General features: G+C 46.5%; 1 protein-coding gene and 1 long non-coding RNA gene across 4 annotated transcripts; both read right to left on the reverse strand.

Moving 5' to 3' along the window:
- Window positions 1-8,251: 8,251 nt before the first annotated feature.
- On the reverse strand, window positions 8,252-14,261 carry LOC306654601 (uncharacterized protein C20orf202). 2 transcript variants are annotated; one of them, XM_079128410.1, is made up of 2 exons: window positions 14,026-14,261; window positions 8,252-8,860 (listed from the first exon to the last, which is right to left on the reverse strand). In XM_079128410.1, the coding sequence occupies exons 1-2, from the start codon at window positions 14,089-14,091 to the stop codon at window positions 8,630-8,632; spliced, it is 297 nt and encodes a 98-aa protein (XP_078984536.1). In that variant the 5' UTR covers window positions 14,092-14,261; the 3' UTR covers window positions 8,252-8,629. The 2 variants fall into 2 exon arrangements, 1 of the variants encoding a protein (XP_078984536.1); XR_013761986.1 differs by lacking the exon at window positions 14,026-14,261 and adding an exon at window positions 9,028-10,452 and having other exon boundaries at window positions 8,731-8,860.
- Window positions 14,262-17,253: 2,992 nt separating this feature from the next.
- LOC306654618 lies at window positions 17,254-24,796 on the reverse strand. 2 transcript variants are annotated; one of them, XR_013761999.1, is made up of 4 exons: window positions 24,671-24,796; window positions 24,234-24,321; window positions 18,716-18,901; window positions 17,254-18,082 (listed from the first exon to the last, which is right to left on the reverse strand). It is a non-coding gene; the product is annotated as an uncharacterized lncRNA (long non-coding RNA). The 2 variants fall into 2 exon arrangements; XR_013762000.1 differs by lacking the exon at window positions 17,254-18,082 and having other exon boundaries at window positions 18,294-18,901.
- Window positions 24,797-24,935: the final 139 nt, after the last annotated feature.

The raw sequence follows: 24,935 nt of genomic DNA on the forward strand, positions 1-24,935 counted from the left end.
ACTGGGCTTGCCGGAGCGACCGGGCGTCAGCCGCGAGCAGCCGGGGAAGGGGCGTGGCGTGCAGGGGGCGTGACGAGGGGCGTGGCAGAAAGGGTTAAGGGCGGGTCGGGTGGGCGGGGCTACTGGTGATGGGCGGGGCGTCCCGTCCTAGCGCGCTGTCTTAGGTGCTGTGCTAGTGCACTGCGGCCAGACATCTGGAACCTGTGCAGGATCACGACAGCAGCCAGGCATAAGCCCCGTAGTTCCATTGTGACAGGTGATCGTTACATCTGGATCCGTGAACATCCCTATGATATGGTCCAGTCTCCTCCACTTACTAGTTAGAAGTTCCTGGAGAAATTATGTTATCCTTTAAAACCTCAGTTTTTTTTTTTTTTTAATCTGTAAAATGGAAATGATAATAAAAGTACCTGTGCCATAAGGTATTGTAAGAAATAAATGAGGCGTGTAAATAGCCTCATTTACTAAAAAGTAGCCTCATTTACTAATAATAAGTGCTTAACAAATACTAGATATTGTTGTTATTATTATTAAGGTCATTCACATTAACATGCTCTTTGGGGAAAACAGAAGTTTTCCAGCCTAGAATATCAGAGCTTTAACTAGCCAAAGCCAATTGCTAGAACCTGAAAAAAATCATACTAGAATATAAGGATCCAAGGCCGATTTGTTCCCTTGAGCTGCATAGTAAATACCAATAAATCTCAGAACAGCAATGACATATAATGTAAGGTTATTGATAAGGTTCAATCTCCTTGCTGGACATTTTCGTAGGTTACTTCCTTTACTCTTTAAACAACGTCACAAAGTAGTTATTAGTTTTTTCTCTGTTGGGATATGATTCGAGAGAAAAAGCAACCTTTTAGTAGTCACTTAGTTGGGCACGTTAAAGACGAGGTCCATACTCAAACTTAGCTTCCATTTTCCAACCGCAGGGGATGATATGACAGCATCCACTAAAGCAGAAGTCTGGGGGGCACCTTCGCATCCAGCGATGTCAGCCCATCAGCAGGCCTAGCACTCCACCTTCAAATATGACTACTGACTATCTCCACCCACTCCACCATAGGGAAGCACCGCAGTCCTGAGAAATATCCCATAGCTTCCTCAATAGTCACCTTCATGTCACTTGCCTCCCCAAAGTCCGTTCTCCACAACAAAGCCAGAAGAGTCTTTGAAAATATGGATCGAATCATGTTATCCCCAAGCTCCCCCTTTAAAGCCTGTAAGGTTCTCCTGTTGTCCTTAGAATAAAATCCAAACTCCCTCCTAACAACTACAAGACCTTGCATGATCTCCCCCTTACTTACTATGATTTCATTTCATATGGGTGGATTTTCCTTGACAAGAATGAATCTTCCTTGTGTGAGCCTTTTTAAGGCCCTGGGAGACACTTCGTGATGTGTTCACATGGGCATATGTTTCTGTAAACTTTGCAGACATAGATATTTAACTGTGATCCTTTCAGATCGATATCACCCACTTCAGTTCTGTCACACTGTTAGTGGCAATGGATACCTGAGGGATGAAGCTAAGGCAGAGTTGAGTGTGCGTTTGATTCCTGTGTAGAGAGATCTCATTACGTGATCCACAGTCACTTCCATCTATTTTATGTTATTGCTATCCATCTCCGTGTAAGAATGGCTTCCAGGAACACACCTACCATCCGCCAAGCTGACTCAGTCTCCATGTGACTGAGGATGCAGGGTCATAAATTGCGTTAGTGCCCAGCACCAGGAGTATGTACACAGGGAGAGGAAACAGAGCCAGAAACTGATCTATGGAGAATTCTTCCACTCATCAGACATATTCAACTAAGAGAGGATGTGGTTCTCATCAAAGCCCAGTTAAAGCAGAAGTCCTTTCTTGTCAGAATCTATCTTGCAGTGAAGACAGACAATTATAAATGCACAGCATGCTTTTTCTTCTTTTTGAATAAGAATTGCATAGACTAGGAGATATGAGTCTTGTGCTTATAGAGCACAAACATGACGGTCCTATAAACAGATGGTACACCCTTGTGAGAAGTTGCAGTTTGTGTGATCTCCTTGTATTGGATCTTGGCTTACTTGGCACATCTGCCTTGCTGATGTCTGGTGCCTGCAGACAAAATATCCTGCCGGTCATAACAAAAGAAGTAATTCACTAAGATGGATAGATACATCGAAAACAAAATAACAAATAGACTCTTGGATCATTTGATAATCTCATTAATTAAAATTAGTGAATCATAAACATGCTGGGAAAGATTTAATTTTCTCTATTATTTGATATGAAATGGTAACCTGGATGAATGAAATATAGAACTTTTAACACACTACTACAGTGGGGACATCAACAATAAACTGGTTAATATACTGTTAGCTCAAAAAATATTTTAAACTAGTCATTATACAACGAGACCTAGAGCTAATATATGAAAGAAACTTAGAGGTTTCCCCAAATTTGGCAATACTTCTAAAATTTACGTGGCATTAAACTTTACAACTTAAAGAACATTGTTTAAAGTATCTCACAAAAAGTTAATCAATCTTGTAGAAGAAATGAATTATTTCCCTAGTCTCTTTATAGAAAACAATACAACGAAATCATTGTATTTTGACTAGTTTGAAGAATATACAGAAAAAGCATGGGGAAAATTATTATAGAGGCAAGTACAGTTAATTGATACAAACATTTTGCTGCTGGGCACCTGTAATCCCAGCCGCTCAGGAGGCTGAGGCAGGAGGATTGCTAGTTCAAAGGCAGCCTCAGCAACTTAGCAAGGCCCTAAGCCAACTTGGTGAGACCCAGTCTCAAAATAAAATATAAAAAAGGACTGGGGATGTGGCTCAGTGATTAAGCACCCCAGGGTTCAAACCCTGGTACAGCAAAAAACAAAAACAAAAAATATTATTCTGTTTCTAGATTTTATAATGTGCATTATTTGTTGGCTTTCAAAATTTTGTAATTTGTCATTTTTTTCTCATTCTAAAAAAAAAAAAAAAAAATTCCCTTCCTAACCTAACTCTGTATGTCTGACTTTGTATTCTTTCTCTTAAAGGACACCCTAACTTGTATGAGCTTCAGTCCCCACAACCTTGGTCTACCCTGCTCAATCTTCTTTCTCTTGCTCACTGGGCTCCAGTCCTATTGGATGCCTTCTGTACCCAGGACTTGGGAAATATTTGTCACATATTAGTATCAGGAATCTATTTGTAAATGAATCCAAAACTGGAATGCTAGGATGTTAGCTGCATCTGTTTTGTTTTGTCTGTTTTGATTTATTGCTACATTCCCACATCCCAGAGTGTGCCTTGCACACAGCAGGTACATGGTATTTTCTGAATGAATCCAGGCCTGTTCAACTGCACACAATGCTTCTTCCCGTTGTGCCCAGTTATTTCCAGTTTACCATCTCTAAGAGGTGTCGTGTTCATTTTAGAGTTAAGGCTAAGTGGAGGTTCAGAGAAGTGACTTGCCCCAGGTCACTCAGTCAACCGCAGAGTTAAGTTCACAGCCAGATCTCTGGCACCAAAAAGTCCTGTCTTCTGTGATCCTCCCACTGCAATGCCACATAAGACATAGGAAAGCAGAAGGTAAAGAAACCCAAAGGGGCCGATTCCCTGAAGGATGGCCTTACATGAACACTAGGTGGCACCGACATACAGAGTACGTAGTTGCCCTTGTCTGATGGCCTATGATAAGAAGTAAAACTTCCTTATTGTAAAGTGCAACTTCAAATGCCACTTTCAGTTATTCTTAAGTGTTCTGCTTTTGCTTCTTTGGCCATTGCTCGCTGGGTCTCAGTCTTCTTTTCTGTCAAATGGGAATACTTACTAGTGAGATGTACACAGGGAGAGGTGCATAGTACCTGACCAAAAAGTAAGAGTTCTGATTGGGCCCCCAGTAATGGCTACTGCGGTTCCTTGGTATACCTGGGAGGCTGGCTCCAGGGCTCATAATAGATACCAAATTCCATGATGCCAGAGTACTTTGTATAAAATGGCATAGTATTTGCATATAAACTACCCACATCCCACTGTATACTTTAAATCATCCTAGATTACTTAAAATAATATAACACAATGCTGTGCAAAGAGTTATTATACTTTATTGTTTAGAAATAATGACAATAAAAAAGTCTGTACCCATTCAGTACAATGCAATTTTTTCCATGAATGCTTTCCATCCTCAGTTGGTTGAATCCATCCATGTGGGCCTCAGGGATACAGAGGGCTGACTATGTGAAATTCTTAGTCCTGCACATGAATCAGAATGATTTTCAAAAGAAGGAGAAATTCCCTTCTGTTGGTCACCAGCTGTGGCAGGCCCCCACGTCCCAATCCCTGGAACATGCCAGTGTTATTTTACATAGAAAAAAAATGGGGGCAGATACTTTGCAGATGTCATTAAGCTGAGGTTCTCCACATGGAGAGATGATCCTGGGTGTCTGGGTGGGTCATAAATATAATCACACAAGTCCTTGTAAAGGTAGGTGGCGATTTTTACACATGGAGAGTAGAAGGCTATTAGAAGACATGGGAGACGGGATGTAGAGCGGTGGTAGAACACTTGCCTGTCATGCACAAGGCCCTGGGTTCAATCCCCAGTTCTGCCAAAACAAACAAACAAAACGAAACAAAAAGGGAGGAGATTGGATTGAGACAGCCACCAGAAACTGACAGGGGTGAGAAACAAACTCTCCCTTACAGCCCCCAGAGGGAGGACAGCCTGGCCAATGCCTGGCCTTGCTTTTGGCCCAGTAAAACCGACTTCAGGCCAGTGGAACCATGACACCGGGAGGGTTTGGGCAGAGGTGTTGTCCTGGAGTTCCGTTCCCACGCACCAGGGACCGCCCTGCCCGCCCTGCCCACTCGGGGCTCCACGTCTTGAACTCCTCTTCTTCCCGCACCTCGGTTTTTAGCTTCTGATCTCACTAAGTCCTTTTGCCATCTGTGTCCCTGCTTCTCTTCACCTGGATGCCGGGCTCGGGTGTGCGGTCTTGTTTTTGCGGCCTTAGCAGAGAAAATCCTGCGATTTCCTTGGGAGAGCACGATGCACAGCGCCCCCTGGTGGTCGCTGACCGCCCTGGATGGCACCATGCCCAGCCCAGCCCGCTAAGGATCCAAGCTCAGGATGTCAGTCCGAGCTGGTTCTGATCTGGGATCCGTAACTGAACATCTTGGAGAAGGACAAACACCCATCAAAGGGGCAGACTCAGGCACTCTAGGTCTGTTTATCTTCCCAGATTAGGGTGGGGTACAGGTTACAGGGGGTTTCGGTCAGTGGGCCCAGCTGTGGGAAGCTGGATGTGGGAGACCAATGTCCTTTGTTCTTTGCACGGCTACGCAGATCTCTCTAGATGGTGGTTGCTAACAAGCTTATCTATTTATAATAGTCACAATTTCACAGATCGGTATATAATCACACAGCAGTAATGACAAGCTGCCATTTATTAGCCTTCCCAGTACCAAGTGCTGTGTAAAGTGATTTATGTGCATTATCCTATTTAATCTGCACAATGATCCCATGAATAAGTACTATTATCATCCCCTTTATTATAGATCAGTCAGGCTGAGCAACTTAACTAAGATCAAAAAGTAAGTACACGGAAAAAAAATAAAATAAAAAAATAAAAAAAAAAAAGTAAGTACACGGTGCAGATAGAATTAAAACTCAGGTTAAGAACCACATGTGTAATCAGGGTCATGCAGGTTAAGCTCAAGATTACGATCTTTTTTATTTTTATCTTTTGTGGTGCTGGGAATGGAACCCACAGACGCACAGGCTCAGCAAGTGCTATTCTACTCAGCTACACCTCAGCCCTAAGGCCACAATCTAATACTATGATGTGCCCATTATATTGGCAAAAATTAAGAAGATTGATAATATCAAGTATCGGCTAAATGCAGAGAACCAGGATCTTGGTGCTTGGTGCTTGGGAAGAGGGTCAATGGATGACCCACCTTGGAAAACAGGTTTCTTACAAACTTCACTGTTCAGATTCCAGCTCACTCAGAGCTGTACATTCTAGAACCTCCTGTACTTGTGCACCAAGAGACATCAACAGAATGATTACAGGGGCATCAGTAAGAAGAGCAAACAATTGTGTCAGTCAGGGACAGGTAGGAGTCAGAAACCACAACAGTTTTTTTTTTTTTTTTTTTTTATCGCAGAAAATTTAAGATAAAGAAGTGTTAACTAGGTACAGAGTTGTTAACTGGGTGATTGAAAGGTTATAAAAAGAATTTTAAGGTAGCAATTACAAGAAGCATCTACCACCCCCAGGGCTGAGGAAACACAGAAAAGAAGCTGGAATTATAAAACTTAAAAACTCAGAGGAGGAGCTGGCTGCCAACTCTGTGCTCAGGAGAAGGGCCGGTGGGGCTGAGACCCTGGAGAGGGGAAACCACATTGCTAGAGGATGCTTACAGGATCAGGAAGGTCACAGGATGCTACAGGGAACAAAGACGGGTCCCTTCTCTCCCCTGCATTCTAGTCTTCATGTAGGACGGATGAGGCCAGATACCCAAAGAATTACCAGGAAGCAGGTTTATTTAAGTTGTAGTGGTCCAGAGAGGCTAATATCTAAAAATGTCTGGACCCTGAGTCTGGAAATTCTTTCAGATTTATATCCTGGCATGTGTGTGTGGGGAGAGGAGTTTACATAACAGTGGGTGGTTACTTGGAGGTGATTTTTGTCCCATATTCTTAGGCTAGACAGAGGTTTTCACAAGTTTTTACCATAAAAACAGTAATAGTGATTTTGGTGCAAAGAGCTTGCTGGCAGACCTAACTTTTACAAGAAAGAGAAATCGGCTGTCTCAAGACAGAGGAAGCTTCAGACCACATTGAACTCTCTGGCAGAACTCCTGTGAAATCCTGTTGACACCTTTTGCAAAATCTTGGTGACAAGATGCATAATTATAGGGAGGGTCTTTTTGGTAAGGGCACCTGGTAGCTGCTTCTGTCTAATCCTACCCTTTTCACTGACAAAGACAACAAAACCTAATAGCAAGCAACTGGCACCCTAGAAACATGGTTGACAGGGTCCCTGCCTCAGCATCTCAGAGCAGAGTTTTTTGTTTGTCTGTTTTTGTTTTTTTGTACCAGGGTTTGAACCCAGGTGCACTTAACCTCTGAGCCACATCCCCAGCCCCGTTTTTATATTTTTTAAATTTAGAAACAGGGTCTCACTGAGTTGCTTAGGGCCTTGCTGAGTTGCTTAGGGCCTTGCTGAGTTGCTTAGGCTGGCTTTGAACTCATGATCCTCCTGCCTCAGCCTCCCAACCTGCTGGGATTACAGATGTGCACCACCAAACACGGGTGTTATCCAATATTTTATTAACATCTCAGATTAGCCTGACTATACACACTACACTTATAACACACCCTTTGCACTCTGTTTCTGTGTGCAAAAGATTTACTTTTTCAAAGTTATAAGAACAATATTCTAACAAAATGCAAGTCAATTGTCAACAACAAAAGGCCCACCAGCAGTTAGACCATCCTAACACCATGATGTTTTCCCTTTTCCCTTTTCTGTTTGAGCCTTTCTTACAAGCAGAGATAATTTTCAAAGTCCTGAGGATAGCATCCCACACAATTGAGTGTCCTGCTGTATTTTGAGCCTCCTTGGGTATTATTTCAGGGGTCAGTGTCACAAACCCTGAATGAACAAAACACTATTTTTGTAACAATTTCTCTTCTTTGCTTCTTTGTATCCCTCGAGAACATTTTGGTTGCACATGAGGGGAATCCCTACTCAAATCAGCTTAAGCAAAAACAAATCAGCGTGTGTGGCTGTGAGTGGTGGTGGTAGAATTTACTGGAAAGAATGCACAAGCTAGGGTCCAAAACCAGGGGCCAAAAATTCAGGACTCTTCCTCTCCATCCATTTCTTATGTGGCCCTCTCTCTGCTTCCCTTTGAAGATCAGCCCCTTTCCTTCCTACCATAGATAGGTCTTCTCTACCTGACAGGAAACAGGTCCCTGGCAACCTCTGCTTTGTAACTGGAGTTACAAAGAGCATTCAGATAGCAATCCCAAGGAAGGACTATGATTGGCTCTGTTGAGTCACATGCTCACCAATTCAACCAATCATGTTGTTAGGCCAACCATGAATTATGTAATTGGCCAGACCTGGTGACATGCCCATCCCCATGGCCAGGATGGCAACAGGGCCTGTTGTTATCAGATGAAGGGGGACAGGAAGTCCTGTGGGGAAAACAGAAAACAGCCTCTAAGTCACTATGCAGAGTTCCCATTTTTCGCCATGGCAACACTAGGTAACCATCAAACTCCATTTTGTTTTAACAATTGTCTTGTGGGAAACTCCCAAGGGTAGGGTGACTGCTCTGGGTGCTCTCCAGAAGCTCTGAAACATGTTTGCACATTTAAAGCATGTTCACATCCCATACTTTATTTATGCTTAAAACAAAACAACCAGCAAAACCTCTGATAAGTGACAGAAAAGGATCCAGGGACAGAGAGTTGAGTGATGGCCCCAGAAACACAGCAGATGAGGGCAGAGATGAACCCAGACCCTGGCTTCCAGACTCCCATCCCAAAGCCCCCTCCCCAAACATCACAATCAAAGTTTAGACCAGCGGCAGGAGGGCGGAAGGCCAGTGCCCTTTCCGGCCAGTTAGGGAAGGGAGCTTCGTCTGCTCTCTTCCCCTCGGAGGAGCTGGGCCAGCCCCCTCACAGAGACGGGCCGACAGGCCCTGCCGTCAGAGCCCGCCCGCGCTCTGGCCGGGGTCGCCCCTCCGCTGGACCGGGCCTCCCATTGTGCGCTCTCAGCCCGCAACTCCTCCAGGACACTGTGAAGGTGTCTCAGCGTGAGCAGAAGCTGCTGGTCTTGGACCTGCATCTCAGCCTAGGAGAGAGAAGGAGTCTGTGAGGGGGTGTCAAGAGTGCTGGATGTCCCCTGCCAAGCCCTTCCTGGGACGGTCTGGTCAGAGGCAAGTCCTCTGCACCACTCAGCAGAAACCACACCCACTCAAGCCGTGTCTTCATCTGCAAAGTAGAAAGCAAACTACTTACATTTCAAGGCTCTTCTGAGGACTGAATGGATTCCACACTGGAAAACATGTTTGAACATGTGACATGTAAAACTCTGCTAGGGCCTCCAGTCCTCACCGTGACAAACAAATCATTTTACAAGAATGACGCTGATCATGACTTCCTTCATATTAAAACAAAGCGAAGTCAACTCATCAGGCTGGAGTCCTTTGGAACAATGATTCCCAATAAGGTCTGGGGTACCCCAATCCCCAAAACCCTTTGGGGATCAGCCAAGCCAAAGCTACTTTTATTACAATACTAACATATTATTTCCATTTTTCACTTTCATTTTCTTATCAGTGTATGGCAGAATGTTCCAGAAGCTAATTACATGTACTATCTTAACAGATTGAAGGCAGAAGCAGGGAGGAGAACCCAGCTGTCATCCATCAAGCCAGATATGAAGCAGTTTGCAACAATGTAAAGGGATGCAACTCTTCTCACTAAATATTTGCTTTGAAAAATAGTTATTTTAAATTAATGTTATTTTGTTAACATTTGATGAGCTTGTTGTTTCTAAATGCCTAAGAAAATAAATATTAAACATTTCTCAGTTTTCTTTGGTGATTCAGTCAGTATTGAAGGGTATAACTCACATACCCAAGGGCTTCTTGGTGTCCTTAAACATTGTAACAAGCATCCAGGGGTCCTAAGACCAAAAAGTTTGAGGACTGCCGCCTTGGGACCCCCTGCCCTCACTGCCTCACCTCTGGCCTTCTCCCTTGTTCCCCTAGGAATTATATTTTCATCTGTTTTCTCTGTTTTACCCCCTCTTTTAACATGTTCAGATTTTATTTTCTGACGAGGTAATTTTTACACATGATACAACATTTAATACCCACAAAAGGGCATATGCAGTTGTCCCTGAGTATCCGAGGGGGATTCCAGGACCCCAGAAATACCAACATCCCAGAATGCCCAAGCCCCTAATTTAACCAACCCAATCCTATGTACTTTAAATCCTTTCTAGAATAATTACAATACCAAATCCAATATATGTGTCATGTAGATAGTTGCTATACTGTATTGCTTAGGGAACAATGACAAGAAAAAAGTGTACCCATGTTCAGTAGAGACACCGTGTTTCAATTTACTACCATGTTTCCAGTCTGTGGTTGGCTGACTGGGTGGGGATGGCACCTGCAGATACAGAGGACCGCCTGGGTTAAAAGTCTCGCCCACGCACCCCGCACCCTCCAAACGCTGGGACGAGTTCCCAATCTTCCCTCGTGATTCTGGCCAGGGCATAATGCACGATTAGATATGCAGATTAACCTGTCTCTGACTCTTTTTATAAGAGATAATTATTAACATTATTTCTCTATTAAGAACAGTATTTTTAGGGTCCAGGGAATGTAGCTCAGTGGTAGAGGGCTTGCTCAGCATGCAGGATGCCCTGGTTCAATCCCCAGCACCACCATAAAATAAAGTAAAAGAAATAAAAAGTATTTTAAAGTTATCTCATACTAGAAAAAGGCACCATAAACATACATTGGAGAAAAGATAGCCTTTTTCAACAAATGGTGCTGGGAAAACTGGAAATCTATATGTAGCAAAATGAAATTAGACCCCTATCTCTCACCCTACACAAAACTCAACTCAAAGTGGATGGAGGGCCTAGACTTTAGAGCAGAGACCCTGCACCTACTAGAAGAAAAGTAGGCTCAACTCTCTGTCTTGTCAACTTAGGAACCGAAGTCCTCAACAAGACTCCTAAAACGCAATCAGTAAAATCAAGAATCAATAAATAGGATGGCATCAAACTAAAAAGCTTCTTCACAGCAAAGGAAACAAGAACATGAAGAGAGGGTTTACAGAATGGGAGAATATCTTTACCACCTGCACCTCAGATAGAGCATTAGTCTCCAGGATATATAAAGAACTGAAAAAACTTGACACCAAAATAATAATAATAGTAATAACCCAATCAATAAATAGGCAAAGGAACTGAATAGACACTTCATAGAAGAAGAGATACTATCAGTCAACAAATATATGAGAAACTGTTTGACATCACTTAGCAATTAGAGAAATGCAAATTAAAACTATACTGAGATTTCATCTCACTCCAGTCAGAATGGCAATTATCAAGAACACAAGTAACAATAAATGTTGGTGAGGATGTGGGGAAAAGTACACTCATACATCGCTGGTAGGACTGCAAATTGGTACAACCGCTCTGGAAAGCAGTACGGAGATTCCTCAGAAAACTTGGAATGGAAACACCATTTGACCCAGTTATCCCACTCCTTGGCCTATACCAAAGGACTGAAAATCAGCATACTACAGAGATACAGTCACATCAATGTTCATTGCAGCTTAATTCACACTAGTTAAGCTATGAAACCAACCTCGGTGCCCTTCAACTGATGAGTGGGTAAAGAAAATGTGGTATATGTACCCAATGGAATGTTACTCAGCCATAAAGAGGAATGAAATTATGGTATTTGCTGGTAAATGGATGGAGCTAGAGACTATCATGCTAAGTGAAATAAGCCAATCCCCTCAAAACAAAGATCAGATGTCCTCTCTGATATAGGAATTCTGACTCACAATAGGCAGGCGTTGAGAAGTGGAGATTCACCAGATTGGACAAGAGGGAATGGGGGGAAGGGAGGGGGATGGGATTGGGAAAGACGGTAGAATGAATCAGACATAACGTTCCTATGGTCATATATGAATACACAACCAGAGTAACTCCATGTCATGTACAACCACGAGACTGGGAAGTTATACTCCATGCATGTATGAGAGGTCAAAATACATTCTACTGTCACATATCACTGAAGAGAGCAAATAAAAATATTAAATAAAAAAAAGAGCTAGAAAAAGAAGTATTTTAATTTTCGTTCCAAACTCATTACTTTACGAGTGAGAAGACCAAGTGCGTGTCCACCTCTCAGGCATGACTAGTCCTGCCAAGAGGCGGCAGCTGGGAAGAGAACCCCCGGGTGGAGCGTGGACTGTGTCCTGGAGAACCCTGGAATCTGCAGGCCCCCACTCAAGTGGTCTGGGACCTTCCCTGCTTCCCAGGAAAGCATTCCTGTGTGTTTTCTCAACTTTGGGATTCCCCACACACATCTTTTTGTCACCTTGTAGCACAAGCTCTGAGTGAGTACCCATGAGTCCATGACAGGGTACCCAGTTTGCAGAGATGCAGAGATGTGGGCTTTTGTTTTGTTTTGTGGTACTGGGGATTGAACCCAGGGCACTTTGCCACTGAGCTACCTCCCCTGTCCTTTTTATTTTGAGACAGGGTCTTGTTAAGTTGCTGAGGCTGGCCTCCAACTTGCAATCCTCCTGCCTCGGCCTCCTGGCATCACAGTGACGTTAAGGGAGGTGTCAGACACCATGCCTTTGGCTTTGAGGAATGGAAACCCTGACTGTGAGGCTTCAAAAGCAGGAAGTGTCTTCAGCCTCTGCAGTGTGTCTCTGTCCTCCTGCCACATGGTTGGGCACTGGGGGCTCAAGCTGGTTTGCCTCCTTGCCATGGGCAGCTGCAGTTCTTTCTTCTCCTGGAGACCCACCAAGACTTTGGAGCCCACAGGATCCCAGGAAAAGAGAGAGTGCCTGACTTCTGCCAGTAGTAGTTGCTGACCCTCTTGATTTGTTCCCTTTGCTGCATGACATGACTGTCTATTGCAGGCCGGTCCCCTGACAAGGTCAAGGGGGCTTCTTGGGTGTGATTGAAATGTCAGAAATCCCACTGCTGGAATCTCCTGGCCCCATGAGAAGCCCTGCTGGGTCAGTCCCTCCCTCCGGGGGTGAAGACAGGGTTAGGCCTGATGCCTAGCCTCCCAGAAAGATCATAGGACAATCCTGTCTGTCCTTCCCAGAATGAGAAGAAATTATCTTGGGATCCAAACCTCTTCTGAGGCTGAGGGACCTGCCTCCTCCTCTCTCTCAGTTGGTGGCCCAGGTACTTTGGGATGCTCCTTTATTTTTGTGTCACCAAAACACCCAGTGAGCTGGGCGCAGTGGCGCACTCCTGTAATCCCAGTGGCTTGGGAGGTGGAGGCAGAAAGATCAAGAGTTCAAAGTCAGCCTCAGCAACTCAGGGAGACCCCGTCTCCGATAAAATATAAAAAAAGGACTGAGGATGCAGCTCAGTGGTGAAGTGCCCCTGGGTTCAATCCGCAGTACCAAAGGAGGGGGGACAAATAGCACCCAGTGAAAGGCATACGACCTGGCTTCCCCAGCAGTCACCAAGGGACCAAGTAACACAACACACGTTCAGGAGCGTTTGCACCCCTCGGGGCAGATCTTCACCAACTGGAAATGAGGTGCAGGAGACGTTTCCTGGCGAGAGAAGTTTCCTCTGTTCTCTCTCTTCCAAGGCGCAGTTTCTCTGAGTCCAGCCTGCAGAGAAGGCCTGAGCTGGTAAGCATCTGCCGAGACACCCTCTGGGCCTCTTTAGCTACTCCTGAGGTCGCACGCCTACACTCCTACTCCGTCCCTTTCTCCACTCTGGCTTGCACCTCCTCAGCTCTCGCCTGAGCCTCTGCTGCTGGAGGATCTGGGCTAAGACAGCGGCCACTCCGTCTGCCAGGGTCAGGTGCACGCCCAGCACACACCGGGTGCTGACAAGCTCGCCCGTGCTGAGTCCTTCCAGCAAGCCCTACGGTGTTGGCACGGCAGGGATCCTCATGTTGTGGTAAAGAAACAAGGCTCATAGGGGTAAAGCTACCTGCTGAGGCCACACGCAGCCGAGCTAGGCACGCACTCAGGACCCGGGGTAATTCTAAAGCCAGAATGGCGAGACGGCACCCAGCGCCTCCTATGTAGGCCACGACCTACTTACCCTGTACCTGGGATTGCCATCATGCACTGTGTGGCTGGTCCCCAAGGGGTGCTCGCAGGGCCCGTGCTTCAGCCCGCAGCCTCGGCCCTGGTCAAGGGGGCACCTGAGCAGAAGGACCAGGAAAACTTGGAAAGACGGGGGACGGGTGTCAGGGGAAAAGCGACACAGAGACTTACCAGCTCCTTCCTCAGCCACTCCAGGGTCTGCCCAAGATCCGGGGTTGGCGCTCCAGCTGCCTTCATCTCAGTGTCCTTGAGAAGACCTTGGTGATAACCCGGCTATGGGCCTGAGGAACTTTTGACGTAGAGTCCCCAACTTCCTTTAGGCTGGCAGTGGGTGGCTAAGTCACTGAAGGTGGAGTAAATGGGAGCAGGAAGCCGTGCACACTGGAAAATGCTGTGTGTGTGTGTGTGTGTGTGTGTGTGTGTGTGTGTGTGTGTGTGTGTTTTAAAGGGCTTCAGTGCTCTGAACAAACCAAGTCCGAGGCAGGGGGGACCTCTAGGGTACAGGTACCTCAGAGACTGTAGAGCTTTACATGACAGCCATCCTGGTTACCATGAACTAGGGGCTCCTTCCCAGGCTCCGTCTTGTGCTTCACATATGAAGTGTGCAGATGCCTCTTCGGGGGGCGGACACCCCACCTGTGGTCCAGTCCCCTCCCTCCCTTTCTCACTTACCCATCGGTGTCTAGACAAAGGGGGATGCTCACATTCCAAATTCCCTTGCTCATGAAATCCATTCCTAGCAAATGAGATCAGAAAAGCAGAAATTTGTCATTAGACCTCAGGGAAAATCTTTTACCTTTCTAACAAAAGGGAAAGTGTCACTGATGCTTTTCCCTTTATGTTTACTTTCTCCCCCTTCCTTCTGCCTTAAATGTAGATGTGATGTCTGGTGCTATGGCAACTATCTTGCAACCATAAGACAAAGGCCAAGGGAATTAAAGGAATCTGAAGTCATCGAGTCATGGAATCAGCAGCAGCATCGACTCCATTTGTAACTGGGCAATCAAAAAATATTTGTGGACAAACTGTCCTCACTGACTTCCCAGATATTCTCACAGCATACTATGAAGTGGATTATTTTTTTAAATTGTCCCTTCCAATAAATCCTTATTGAGTATCTATTGTGTGCCAAGTTCTCCTCTAGGCACTAGCCCAACACCAGAGGGACAAAGTCTCTGCTTTCCCGGAGCTAATATTCCAGCAGATTGAAACAAATAATAATCAAGCTAATGTTATAAGAAAAATAAGACCTATTCTGATGTGGAGTCTTAAAAAAATTCATTCTATCTATGTGAACCAGGAACCCTGAGAATTAACAGAGTAATCCCAGGTAACTATATTTTGTCCATCACCCAGATTCCAGTGTCAGGAAAAACAAATTCAGTCCTCATTGGAGAGACTTTCCCTCAACCCCAGCTGCACAAGACACCCACAGATAAAGCTGCCTTAGGATGAACTCATGATCCATAGTGACAGAACACACAGTGAAGCCACCCACCACAGGTGAGGGTCAGAGGACACCATCTATGGCCAGATCAGATTCTTCTGCCCCACTTCAGATGAAGGCTATTGAAAAATATTTTGCAAAGAATTAAAGGCATACAAGAAGGAATCAAAAACACAGAAAAAGGCACAATTTAAAAAAGATTTGAAATAGAACTCAATTGAATTTATAGAAGTAAAAATTAGAGAAAATGTTTACAAATTAATAGGAAAGAACCTGTATCTGTTGCGACCGCAGAAGACGAAGCTAACTCAGTGGGTAGGGGACACGGGGCATGGGCTGGGACCCAGCAGGAGGAAGCTGAGAATTCTTCCAAGAACACTATCAGCCAGCAGAAGCCTGACCCAAGTGATCGGGGACTCAGGAAGGGGCTCTGTAGGCTCAGAGGTGCACCTGGGCTCCTTCCAAGCCTCAGGACCACTGAGCAGAGAAATGGGTACCATATTGGCAGCCAGGGCACCTGGGTTTCAACCTGGCTCTATCACACTTTCTGTGTGCACTTGGGCCTTATCCTTTCCCTCTTTAGGCAAAACAAGGCTCTGCATAGCTACTAAACTGAGTTGTAAAGAGCCTCACATTTCTTGTTCTCTAGGATTTACAGCCTGAGGTGCATCTGATTGCCACATGCAGACAAAACTCTACGTGCCAGTTCTATTCTGGTTCAGCTGTCACTAGACCTGAAGATCTGAGAAACTCCTGCCTGTGACGTTTACATTCTTTCTGAACACAGAGACCAGAAATGATTCCTTCCAGGCAGGTCACCAGGCTTTGGTTCATGTGGCCCTGTAATCATGGGACAACTGCCTGCAGCAGAGATGGGTGCTCCAACCCAAGGCAGCCACCACAGATTGGTCAGGAGGAAGACCTTGGGCTCTTGGGTGACTTGTATTTGAAGAGCTGTGTGTCTGAGTGGTAAGCAAATGATCCAATCAGAGTTGTTCTTAGGGACTCTGAGTTTGCCACAGATAGGGAAGTTGGATTGTTACAAGAACACTGTATAACAAACCTCTCCAAAATTCTGTATTTGGAAACAATCATCTCTGAGTGAGCTTTCTATTACTATACCAAAATACCTGAGATAATCAACTTAAAAAGAGGAAGGGTTTATTTCAGCTCACAGTTTGGGATTTCAACCCAGAGCTAGTCCTGTTGTCTGGGACTATGGCAAGGCAGCATAGTGTGAGGTGGAATAAGCTGCTCACTTCATGGTTGCTGGGAAGTAGAGGGAGAGAGAAGGAGGGAGGAGGGGCCAGGGTCCCAGGATCACTTTCATAGGACTTAAAAGATTTCTACTAGGTCCCACTTTTTAAAGTCTCCACCACCTTTGGTGGAACCTCTAGATACCCTCCAGATAGTAAGTGGCTCCATCAGTGATCAGCTGGTTCAAAGATGAGGCTGTGTTCCCCAAGCAGGTCACTTTGGCAGAGTGCCACAGGCTGGGGGTCAAGGCTTGATCACACAGGCCTTTTTTGGGGACATTTATCCAGCCACAGAAATTGTTTATTTTTGCCTGGCGTGGTTTTCTTCAGGCTGCACACCTGCAGGTCTGAGCTGCCCCGGGGTCACCTGTCACTCTGTGTGCCAAGGCACCCGAAGGTACTGCAGAAAACTCACAGAGGCACAGAAAGATAGTTACTATTCTGAGGGAAACACCAGGACAATCTGTCAGATGCCGTGCGAACAGATATTACCAAGTCATTTGAACCTCACTACTTATTATATATCTGTTAGCTATTTCTTTGGGCCCAGCACAGTGGAAAAGTTACAGAGATGAGGGTGTGGAAATGACAAAGTTAAGATCCTCTGTCTCTGAGTTAGATGCCATCATTACCTGTATATTACAAATGATTACAGTTAGATCCTATCATTTCCAGATGAGGAAACCAAGGCTCTGAGATGCACAGATTTTCTTTTTCTTTTTTCTTTTGGTACCAGGGATTGAACCAGGGCGCTTAACCACTAAGCCACATCCCCAGCCCTTTTTTATATTTTATTTAGAGATAGGGTCTCACTGAGTTGCTTAGGGGCTAACTAAGTTGCTGAGGTGGGCTTTGAACTCAGGATCCTCCTGCCTCCGCCTCCGGAGCTCATGTGTGCCACCATGCCTGACCCCAGGAGGCATGGATTTTCCAAGCGTCATTCCAACAGGTTGGGACAAAGATGGAATCAGAACTCATTCTCCTTGGCCACTGGGGGAGGGTCCTCCTATTGTTCTACAGTGGTGAAGGGCCAGTGATGGAGGGGTTCAAGCCAGGCCCACAGTTGCGGTGCTGACGCACTTGGTAATTAGCACTTGGTAATTAGTCTCTATGTTTGGCCTCCAGTGCTAACACCTAATTACCCTGGAAAAGCCATTTTTTTGTGGTTAACTTGTTTTGATGCAAGTTTCATTTATTTTTAATCATACTCTGGGTTCTGGCTCAGAGCACATTTTACTTCATAGGCTCAGAAATACTTGGCACACAGAGTTGATGGGGGTAGAGAAGGGTATCAAAAGGCCTGGAAAGGGAAAGAATTTAAACCCGTGAATGAGGAAGAATGCTACCACTGAATACGAAAGCCAGAATGGCTGTCCATTCATCACCCTGTCAGCCAATACTATGGCTTCCATGCTCCGGACTCTGCAGTGCGTGCTGAGGATACAGTGGTGAGCAAGAACTCATGTTCCCTTTAGAACTCACGGGGCTTGTGGTCCAGACAGTAGGAGGCTCCATCAGTGACCATCTGGCTCAAAGATGAGGCTGTATTACCCAAGCAAGTCAGCAGACATTGTAGGCTGTTCCTTAATAACCCCATCTCCCTTTCTGACACGGCAAAAGACTACATTTCCCAGCCTCCCTTGCAGGTAAGTGTGCCATGTGATTAAATCCTGGCCAATGGGATATGAATGGAGTTGATGTGTTCACTTTCTGGGGTGTGCCCTTAGAAGGGCGGAGGAGGATGCCTCCCCATCTCTCTCTGCTGACTCCAGTGTAGTGACAGGAGCAGCTGGGGCAGTCGTCTTGACCCACAGGATGAGGGTGGCAGAAGACAGAAGGACCCCAGGCCTTTTGAGATTGGTGAGCCGCCATATTGACCCCAACCACCAAGTAGACCTTTACAGGAGAGAGAAACAGTTTCTTTTTTATTGGAGACATGATAATTTTGAGTCTCTTTGTTTCAGAAATCAATTCAATGTCCTAACAATAGAGCAGAGTGCTCGAGATTTTCCCATTAAAGTCCTTTCCATCCTCCTCCTCCTCCCTATGTATTCAAGTGTTGTGTTCTCTTCCAAAAGTTTTCTTGTTCATGACTGAATCTGGTCCTTACAACAGCCCCGTGACATCCATAGGGAGAAAGGACTTCTGTGACCGTAACCAGATAGACAGGGAAACCAGGATGCAAGAGTGGTGGTGGTCTGCCCTGAGACACGAAGGCCGGGTTTTCTCATCTCTCAGGGGGGCAAGTGGGTCAAGTTGTCATTTAGCTCTTCCCTGTGTCTAGCTTCTAGGGTAGGGGTCCTCCACATCTGGAAGGACCCTGGGCACCTTAGCCCTCATCCACCTGCAAAATACAAATGAGGAGGAAGTCTCACAGGGAGAAGTGTACACATGGTGACAGCCCCCCAGCCTTCCCACCCTACTGTCCTACCACGTAAGCTTGTGCTCTCATGCTAACCAGAGTGGGCACCAAGAGGACTACCTGGGTTACCCAGGACTCCCAGCTCTACTTCTCTTCTGTGGCTCTTTGCCTCCTTCCAGTAGGCCCTCCCTTTGGCCCAGACAGACAAGGCTAGTTATCCAATCACTTGTCTTCTGAAAATGGTCCCCTGCCCCTGCATCCAGGAGCAAATGCTGTTGCGTCCCATCCACATTCCTGCACACTCCCCTTCTCCACATGTCCCTAGGGCTTTCTACTGTAAACACATCTGACTCTGCTTAAGGCACCTGCGTGACCTGTGCAGAGGACAGGCTGGAAGTACCGAGGACAGCCCTCAACAAGGACAAACAGGTCAGTCCCCTCAGTTCTCAGGTGGGACCCCAGTTGCCCACAGCAGCCACCTGCTCATCCATGCACCTTGGCCTTTTGGAGATCCTTCCTTCATGGTCTAATGCTGCCATTCCTCCACTGTGTTTCCTGGGATGACCTTCAAATAACCCACGTGCGCTCAGATTCTACCCTCCAGGGGAACTTAACCCACAAGATGTCTGCTTGGTCTGAGGGAAAGTGTCCCCTCCAAAGTTGGTGTTGAAACTTAATCTCCAGTGCAACCCTGTTTAGAGGTATGGTCTGTGGGGCAGGGGGATCAGCATCCTTATAAAAAGAGCTCGAGGTTGAAGGGAACACACCTGGGCACTTCTGCCTTCTGACAGGTGAGGACCCAGCAACAAGGTGCCATCTGGAAAGCAGAGAGCAATCCTCACCCAACACCAACGATGGCATCTTAACCTTAGATTTTGAAAACTCTAGAACTGTGAGAAGTCTCTATCTTTATCAATCACCCACTCTCAGGTATTTTGTAGAGTAGCACCAAGGGACTACAAGGCAAAGTCCAGATTATATGTGCCTTTACATGAGTTCCCTGCTTCTCTTTCTGCACACGCCTGTGCTGTACACGAGTGTCATCAACACAGGCGTGGTAGTACTTCTGCTGTGTACACATGCCCCCTGTGTACCTGTGGGCTGTGCATAACTGGCCTATGCCCACGCATCCAATGTACCATCCTCTGGAATCCAGGCTGGACTGTGACCTGCAGTGAGCCACAGAGTGCAGGGCAACTCCAGGTCTCGGCTTTAAGAGGGTCCAGCAGCTTCTTTTGTACACGAGGGAGAGTTGAGAGCCATGTAGGAACTCTGACTGCCTGGAGAACACCATTGTGTGAGGAATTCCAAGCCACACAGAGGGACTATGTGAAAGACAATGGAAATTCCTGGGTGACAGTGAGAAGCCAGTCCACAGACACAGGGTGCAGTCTGAGCTGTTCGAGTCAAGGCCAGACCACACTGCAAAACCACGAGCAAATAAATGATGCTATTTTTTTTATTAAGCTGCTAAGTTTTGGGGTGGTTTGCTCTGTGACAACAGATAAACAGAGCACATATTTATCTATATGACCCATAAAATTATGTTATATGCCACTATCCTTTGCCAAATTCTGTATTTGTTGATGTTTCTAATGTTCTCCAAAGAGGCCCCTGTTCTCTGACAGATCAATGTCTCCAGATATATAATTGCAACTAATTTATTGAGGACTGAACCTATGCCAACATGACCATAAATAACCTTCCACAGGGTCTGATTTCTCTCTTGTCCCTTTGTATCTGGGAGTAGCCAGGAGAATATTTTCATAATGCAAATCTGACCATGTCACTATTTTTTTTTTTTTTTTTGTACCAAGGATTGAACCCAAGGGTGCTCAGCCACTGAGCCACATTCCCAGCCTTTTTTATAATTTATTTAGAGACAAGGTCTTGCTAAGTTTCTTAGGGCCTTGCCAAGTTGCTGAGGCTGGTTTTGAACTTGAGATCCTCCTTCCTCAGCCTCCCGAGACGCTGGGATTGCAGGCGTGCACTATCATGCCTGGCCTGACCATACCACTCTCAAGCTCGTCACCCACTGCAGTGTCTACAGGGGAATCTTCTGAGGTTCAACTACACACTCAGACTCAACAGGTGACCAGAGGCCACACCTGGCTTTAGCCTACTCTGGAGAATGTGAGACAGAGACCCCAGCCTGCTAACGCAGCCAGCATTCTGTGCCACCAGGTGCTCCTTTGAGTGGAAGTCTTTGTTGTGCCCAGCAGAGCAGCACTGCTCAGGTGTCACCTGCTGGGCAGCTGCAGGCCCCAGCCTGGCTTAAAATCTTCAAGGCCCTTGGGAGCCAGTATCTTTAGACTTGTTCAGTTAGGAGTCACCATGTTCAGGAAGCCCAAAGTATAATCCCCACCAGATATTTAGAGTTCTTTCCAGTTGCTAAAAATGACAACTTTGTTTTTTCAGGACAGTTTTAGATCTTAAAAACAACAACAAAAAAAAAAAAAACAAAAAAAAACAGGACAATAGTACAGAGAGTCCCCCTATATCCTGCCCCCAGAGACCCCAATGATTGACATCTTACATTAGTGTGGTGCCTTTGTTTCAATGAATGAACCAACATGGATACATTGTCATTAGCTAATGCCCACATTTTACTCAGATTTCCCTAGGTTTTATCTACTGTCCTTTTTCTGTTCCAGGGTCCCATCGAGGACACCACACTATCTCCTTAGGCTCCTCTTGTCTGTGACAGTTTTGCAGACTTTCCTGCTTTTCGATGACCTTGACAGTTTTGAGAACTGGTCAGGTATTTCATAGAACATCCCTCAGTGGGGATCCAGCTGGCGTTTATCTCAAGATTGCCCTGGGGCTATGGGTTCGGGAGAGGAGGGTCACCGAGATGAAGGTCACTGAAGTTGAGTGCCATCTTTGGTGCGCCGTATCAAGAGTGCCTACTCTAACGTGATCTGATGGTTGCTGTGGACCTTGAGCACCTGGCTGAGTTGATCCATGAGGATGTCAGGTGTCTCCACTGTAAAATTACATCCACCCCTTCCGCCATGTACTCTCGGAGTGGAAGTCACTATGCACAGTCCAAACTTCAGGATCACAGAGTTATGGCCCCATCTTTGAGGACCAAACATCTACATACTTAGAATTCTGCGTGGGAGAGTTATCTCTTTTACTCACTGGTTTATTCGTTTGTTCAGTTATTTATGTCAGTGTTGACTGGTGGATTATTGGTTGCATGCTTTCAGGTGCAGTCCAATATTAGTTTATTTATTTTGTTGCTCACGTTTCTCCAGCTTTAGACATTGAACTTCTTTAAGTTGGCCTATGTTCTTTGACACACGCCCATTACTGTGTGTGCATGTGTGTGTGCTGGCGCATGTGGGTGTGTGCGTTTAGCATTTCTCTATTCTCTGGCACTAGAAGATTCTCCAGGCTCATCTTTCACATTTGATGCTCCATTTCTCCAAGGAGGCCTGGCTCCTCTCATTGGAGGTTGGCATTGGAACCCCAGATCTGGGTGTGAGGCATGCTCATTGCTAGGGAGCACCGCGGCTTCTAGGCCTCTCGACTACAGAGCAAGGAAATAAGTATGCATATCCTAATCTGTGTTATATAAATGTCTATAAATATTTCTACATGTAATCATCTGCATCTATACTAAGCCAAGCATGAATTCATATTGATGTGTTCAATTCGAATTAATTGCCATATAGATCATTCCAGCCTCTCCTCAGGGTCATTTTTATCATAGACAATGTTGCTCAATAACACGGCAGACGTAATTTTTTTTTTTTTTTTCTGTTTCCAGGAAACAGAGCTTGACAATTAACCAAAGGTCAAATTCACATGCAACCAGAGGAAAAGGTTTAGTTAACCCTGTTCACACATCTTTCAAAGAAGCTCTGAGGACAAAGAACAAACTCTGGCCTACAGGACTTTGCAGAGACCTGGCCTACTGACAAATGCAGCCTCATTTCTACCACAGTCCTAACTGAGCAGTCCACATCAGTCATATCTGTCTCCTTCAGCCCTCACTCTTAATGTACTGCCTTCTACCCCAGGACCTTTGCCCATGCTAGTCCTCTACTGGACCTTTCTTCCTTGCTCTCTACCCAGCTGTATCCTTCTGATCTGGGTTCAACCCTCGATTCTTCAGGGGAGTCATCCCTACCCCCAAGATTGGGTCAGCACCCTTGCTTGAGACTTTCACAATGTCCCTTTGCTTGGTAGCACTTACTACAGCTGCAGGGTTACATTGACATATCTGGAATATGAGCTTCTTGAGGATAGGGTTGGGTTTACCTAGTTCACTAGTATATAACAGGTGTTCAATAAATACTTGCTCATATTCTTTTGTTCTTTCATTAAAAAAGTATTTATCAAGAGCTTTCCGGGTGTTGGCTCCTTTTCTAGTCTCTGAGGATGCTCCCATCAGGGAAATGGGCAAAGCCCTTACTAGTCTCTGGACACTTGTGTTTTACTGGCAACAATAAACAAAGAAATAAACTAATATCAGGAGTTAATAAATGCTACAGAGAAAAGCCCAGAGGAAGAAGTAAAAGTGCTGGGGCACTAGAATGTTTTGAAGGCTGACCTGGGCAGGTGTCTCTGAGAAGGTGACATGTGAGCAAAGACTTAGGGGAAGTGAGGCGAATGAGTACTGGGGATATCAGGAAGAAGGTGTCCCTGGCAGAAATACAGGTCCTAGCTGTGAGGAGGGCATGGCAGGGAGGAATGGGGTGAATGCTGCAAGGAAGCTTTTAGTCCAGTCCCGTACCCCTGCCAAGTCCATTTCACAGACGAGAACACTGAGCTGTGAAAACGGCTGTAAGTGGCACAGCTGGAACCGCATCCCCCACCTGGTGCCCAGGCTGGCTTCCCTTTGGAGACCCTAACAATGGGCCAGGTCTCTGGAAGTCTCCGCAGGAGACAGGCCTTCCCAGTCCTACCAGCTCTGCACAGGCTGTGCTACCCTGGCCCAGGAGACTCAGGCACCCAGCTTCCAGGGTGGCCCCTGCTCTCCCGGTGGGTGAAGACTGCATAGGCCTTTACATGGGGGTTTGCTTGTGAGGTAGCTAAGGAGCCAGAACAGGGTCCTCATTTGCCAGTCTTCCAAGTCCCAGGAGCCTGCACGGTCATGACACCCATGGACAGAGGTGAACTTCTGAGGCTCAGAGAGGCCAGGGAGTCTCCTGGGAACGCCATGCTCCTCAGACCAGACCTCTCTCTGGGCCGGCAAGAGGAAGTGCCTCCTTGAGTTTTGTGCGGGAGCACTTCACTCTCCCCGTCTTACTAAGTCTGGGCTCAGTGAAGGACGGAAGCCGAGGAAGTCACCCCCACTCATTACCTGTACACCACACCCACACGCTGGGTTCTGGGGGCTCAGGCTTGGACCCTGTTCTCCAGGAGTTGTCAGTCTGAAGGAGAAGGCTGCCCTTAAATAGTAAATCACGCGGGTCAGAGATAGAGGATTCTCAGGCAGGCAAAGGGAGAGATCAGATGGAGGCACCCGGGGAGAGGCTGCGAGTGAAGGAGCCAGGTAGGCTTCCCAGCAGAGGAGGCACTGCAGCTGGCCCTTGGATGGCGAGGGTGTGCGCGGCCTTCGGCAGTGCCCCAGAGAACACCCCTCTTGGGCCGCGCACTCTGTGGCCCCAGAGAAAGAAGGGTGGCAGGCCTCGTCAAAGGCTTCCTTTCAGCCTTTAGGTGGCGCTTTTGAGCCACCGAACCTCAAGCGCCGGAGGAGACTGCCGACCTGCAGACCTCAGAGAGGACCCCGGGTCTTACCTGGGGCTGGGTGTCCAGGATGCGGGGGACGCTTCTGGCTTTGGCGCAGTAGGGGCTCCCCAGTGGCGGGGGAGGGGTCTTCTCCTCCAGCCCCTCCCCCCGCCCCGCCCCCGAACCCTGGGACCGCGGACTGGGAGCTCAGGTTCCTGCAGCCCAGGCGCTGGCGGTACAGATGTGCCCTAAGGGGAGGGGAAGGAGGATGGATTGGCACCCCCGCACGCTCGCCCCAGTCCCTCACCCGCCTCCCCGTCCCTCCCCGCGCTAA

The sequence above is a fragment of the Sciurus vulgaris genome (assembly GCF_902686455.1).
Source record: "Sciurus vulgaris genome assembly, chromosome: 2".
Lineage (NCBI taxonomy): Eukaryota > Metazoa > Chordata > Mammalia > Rodentia > Sciuridae > Sciurus > Sciurus vulgaris.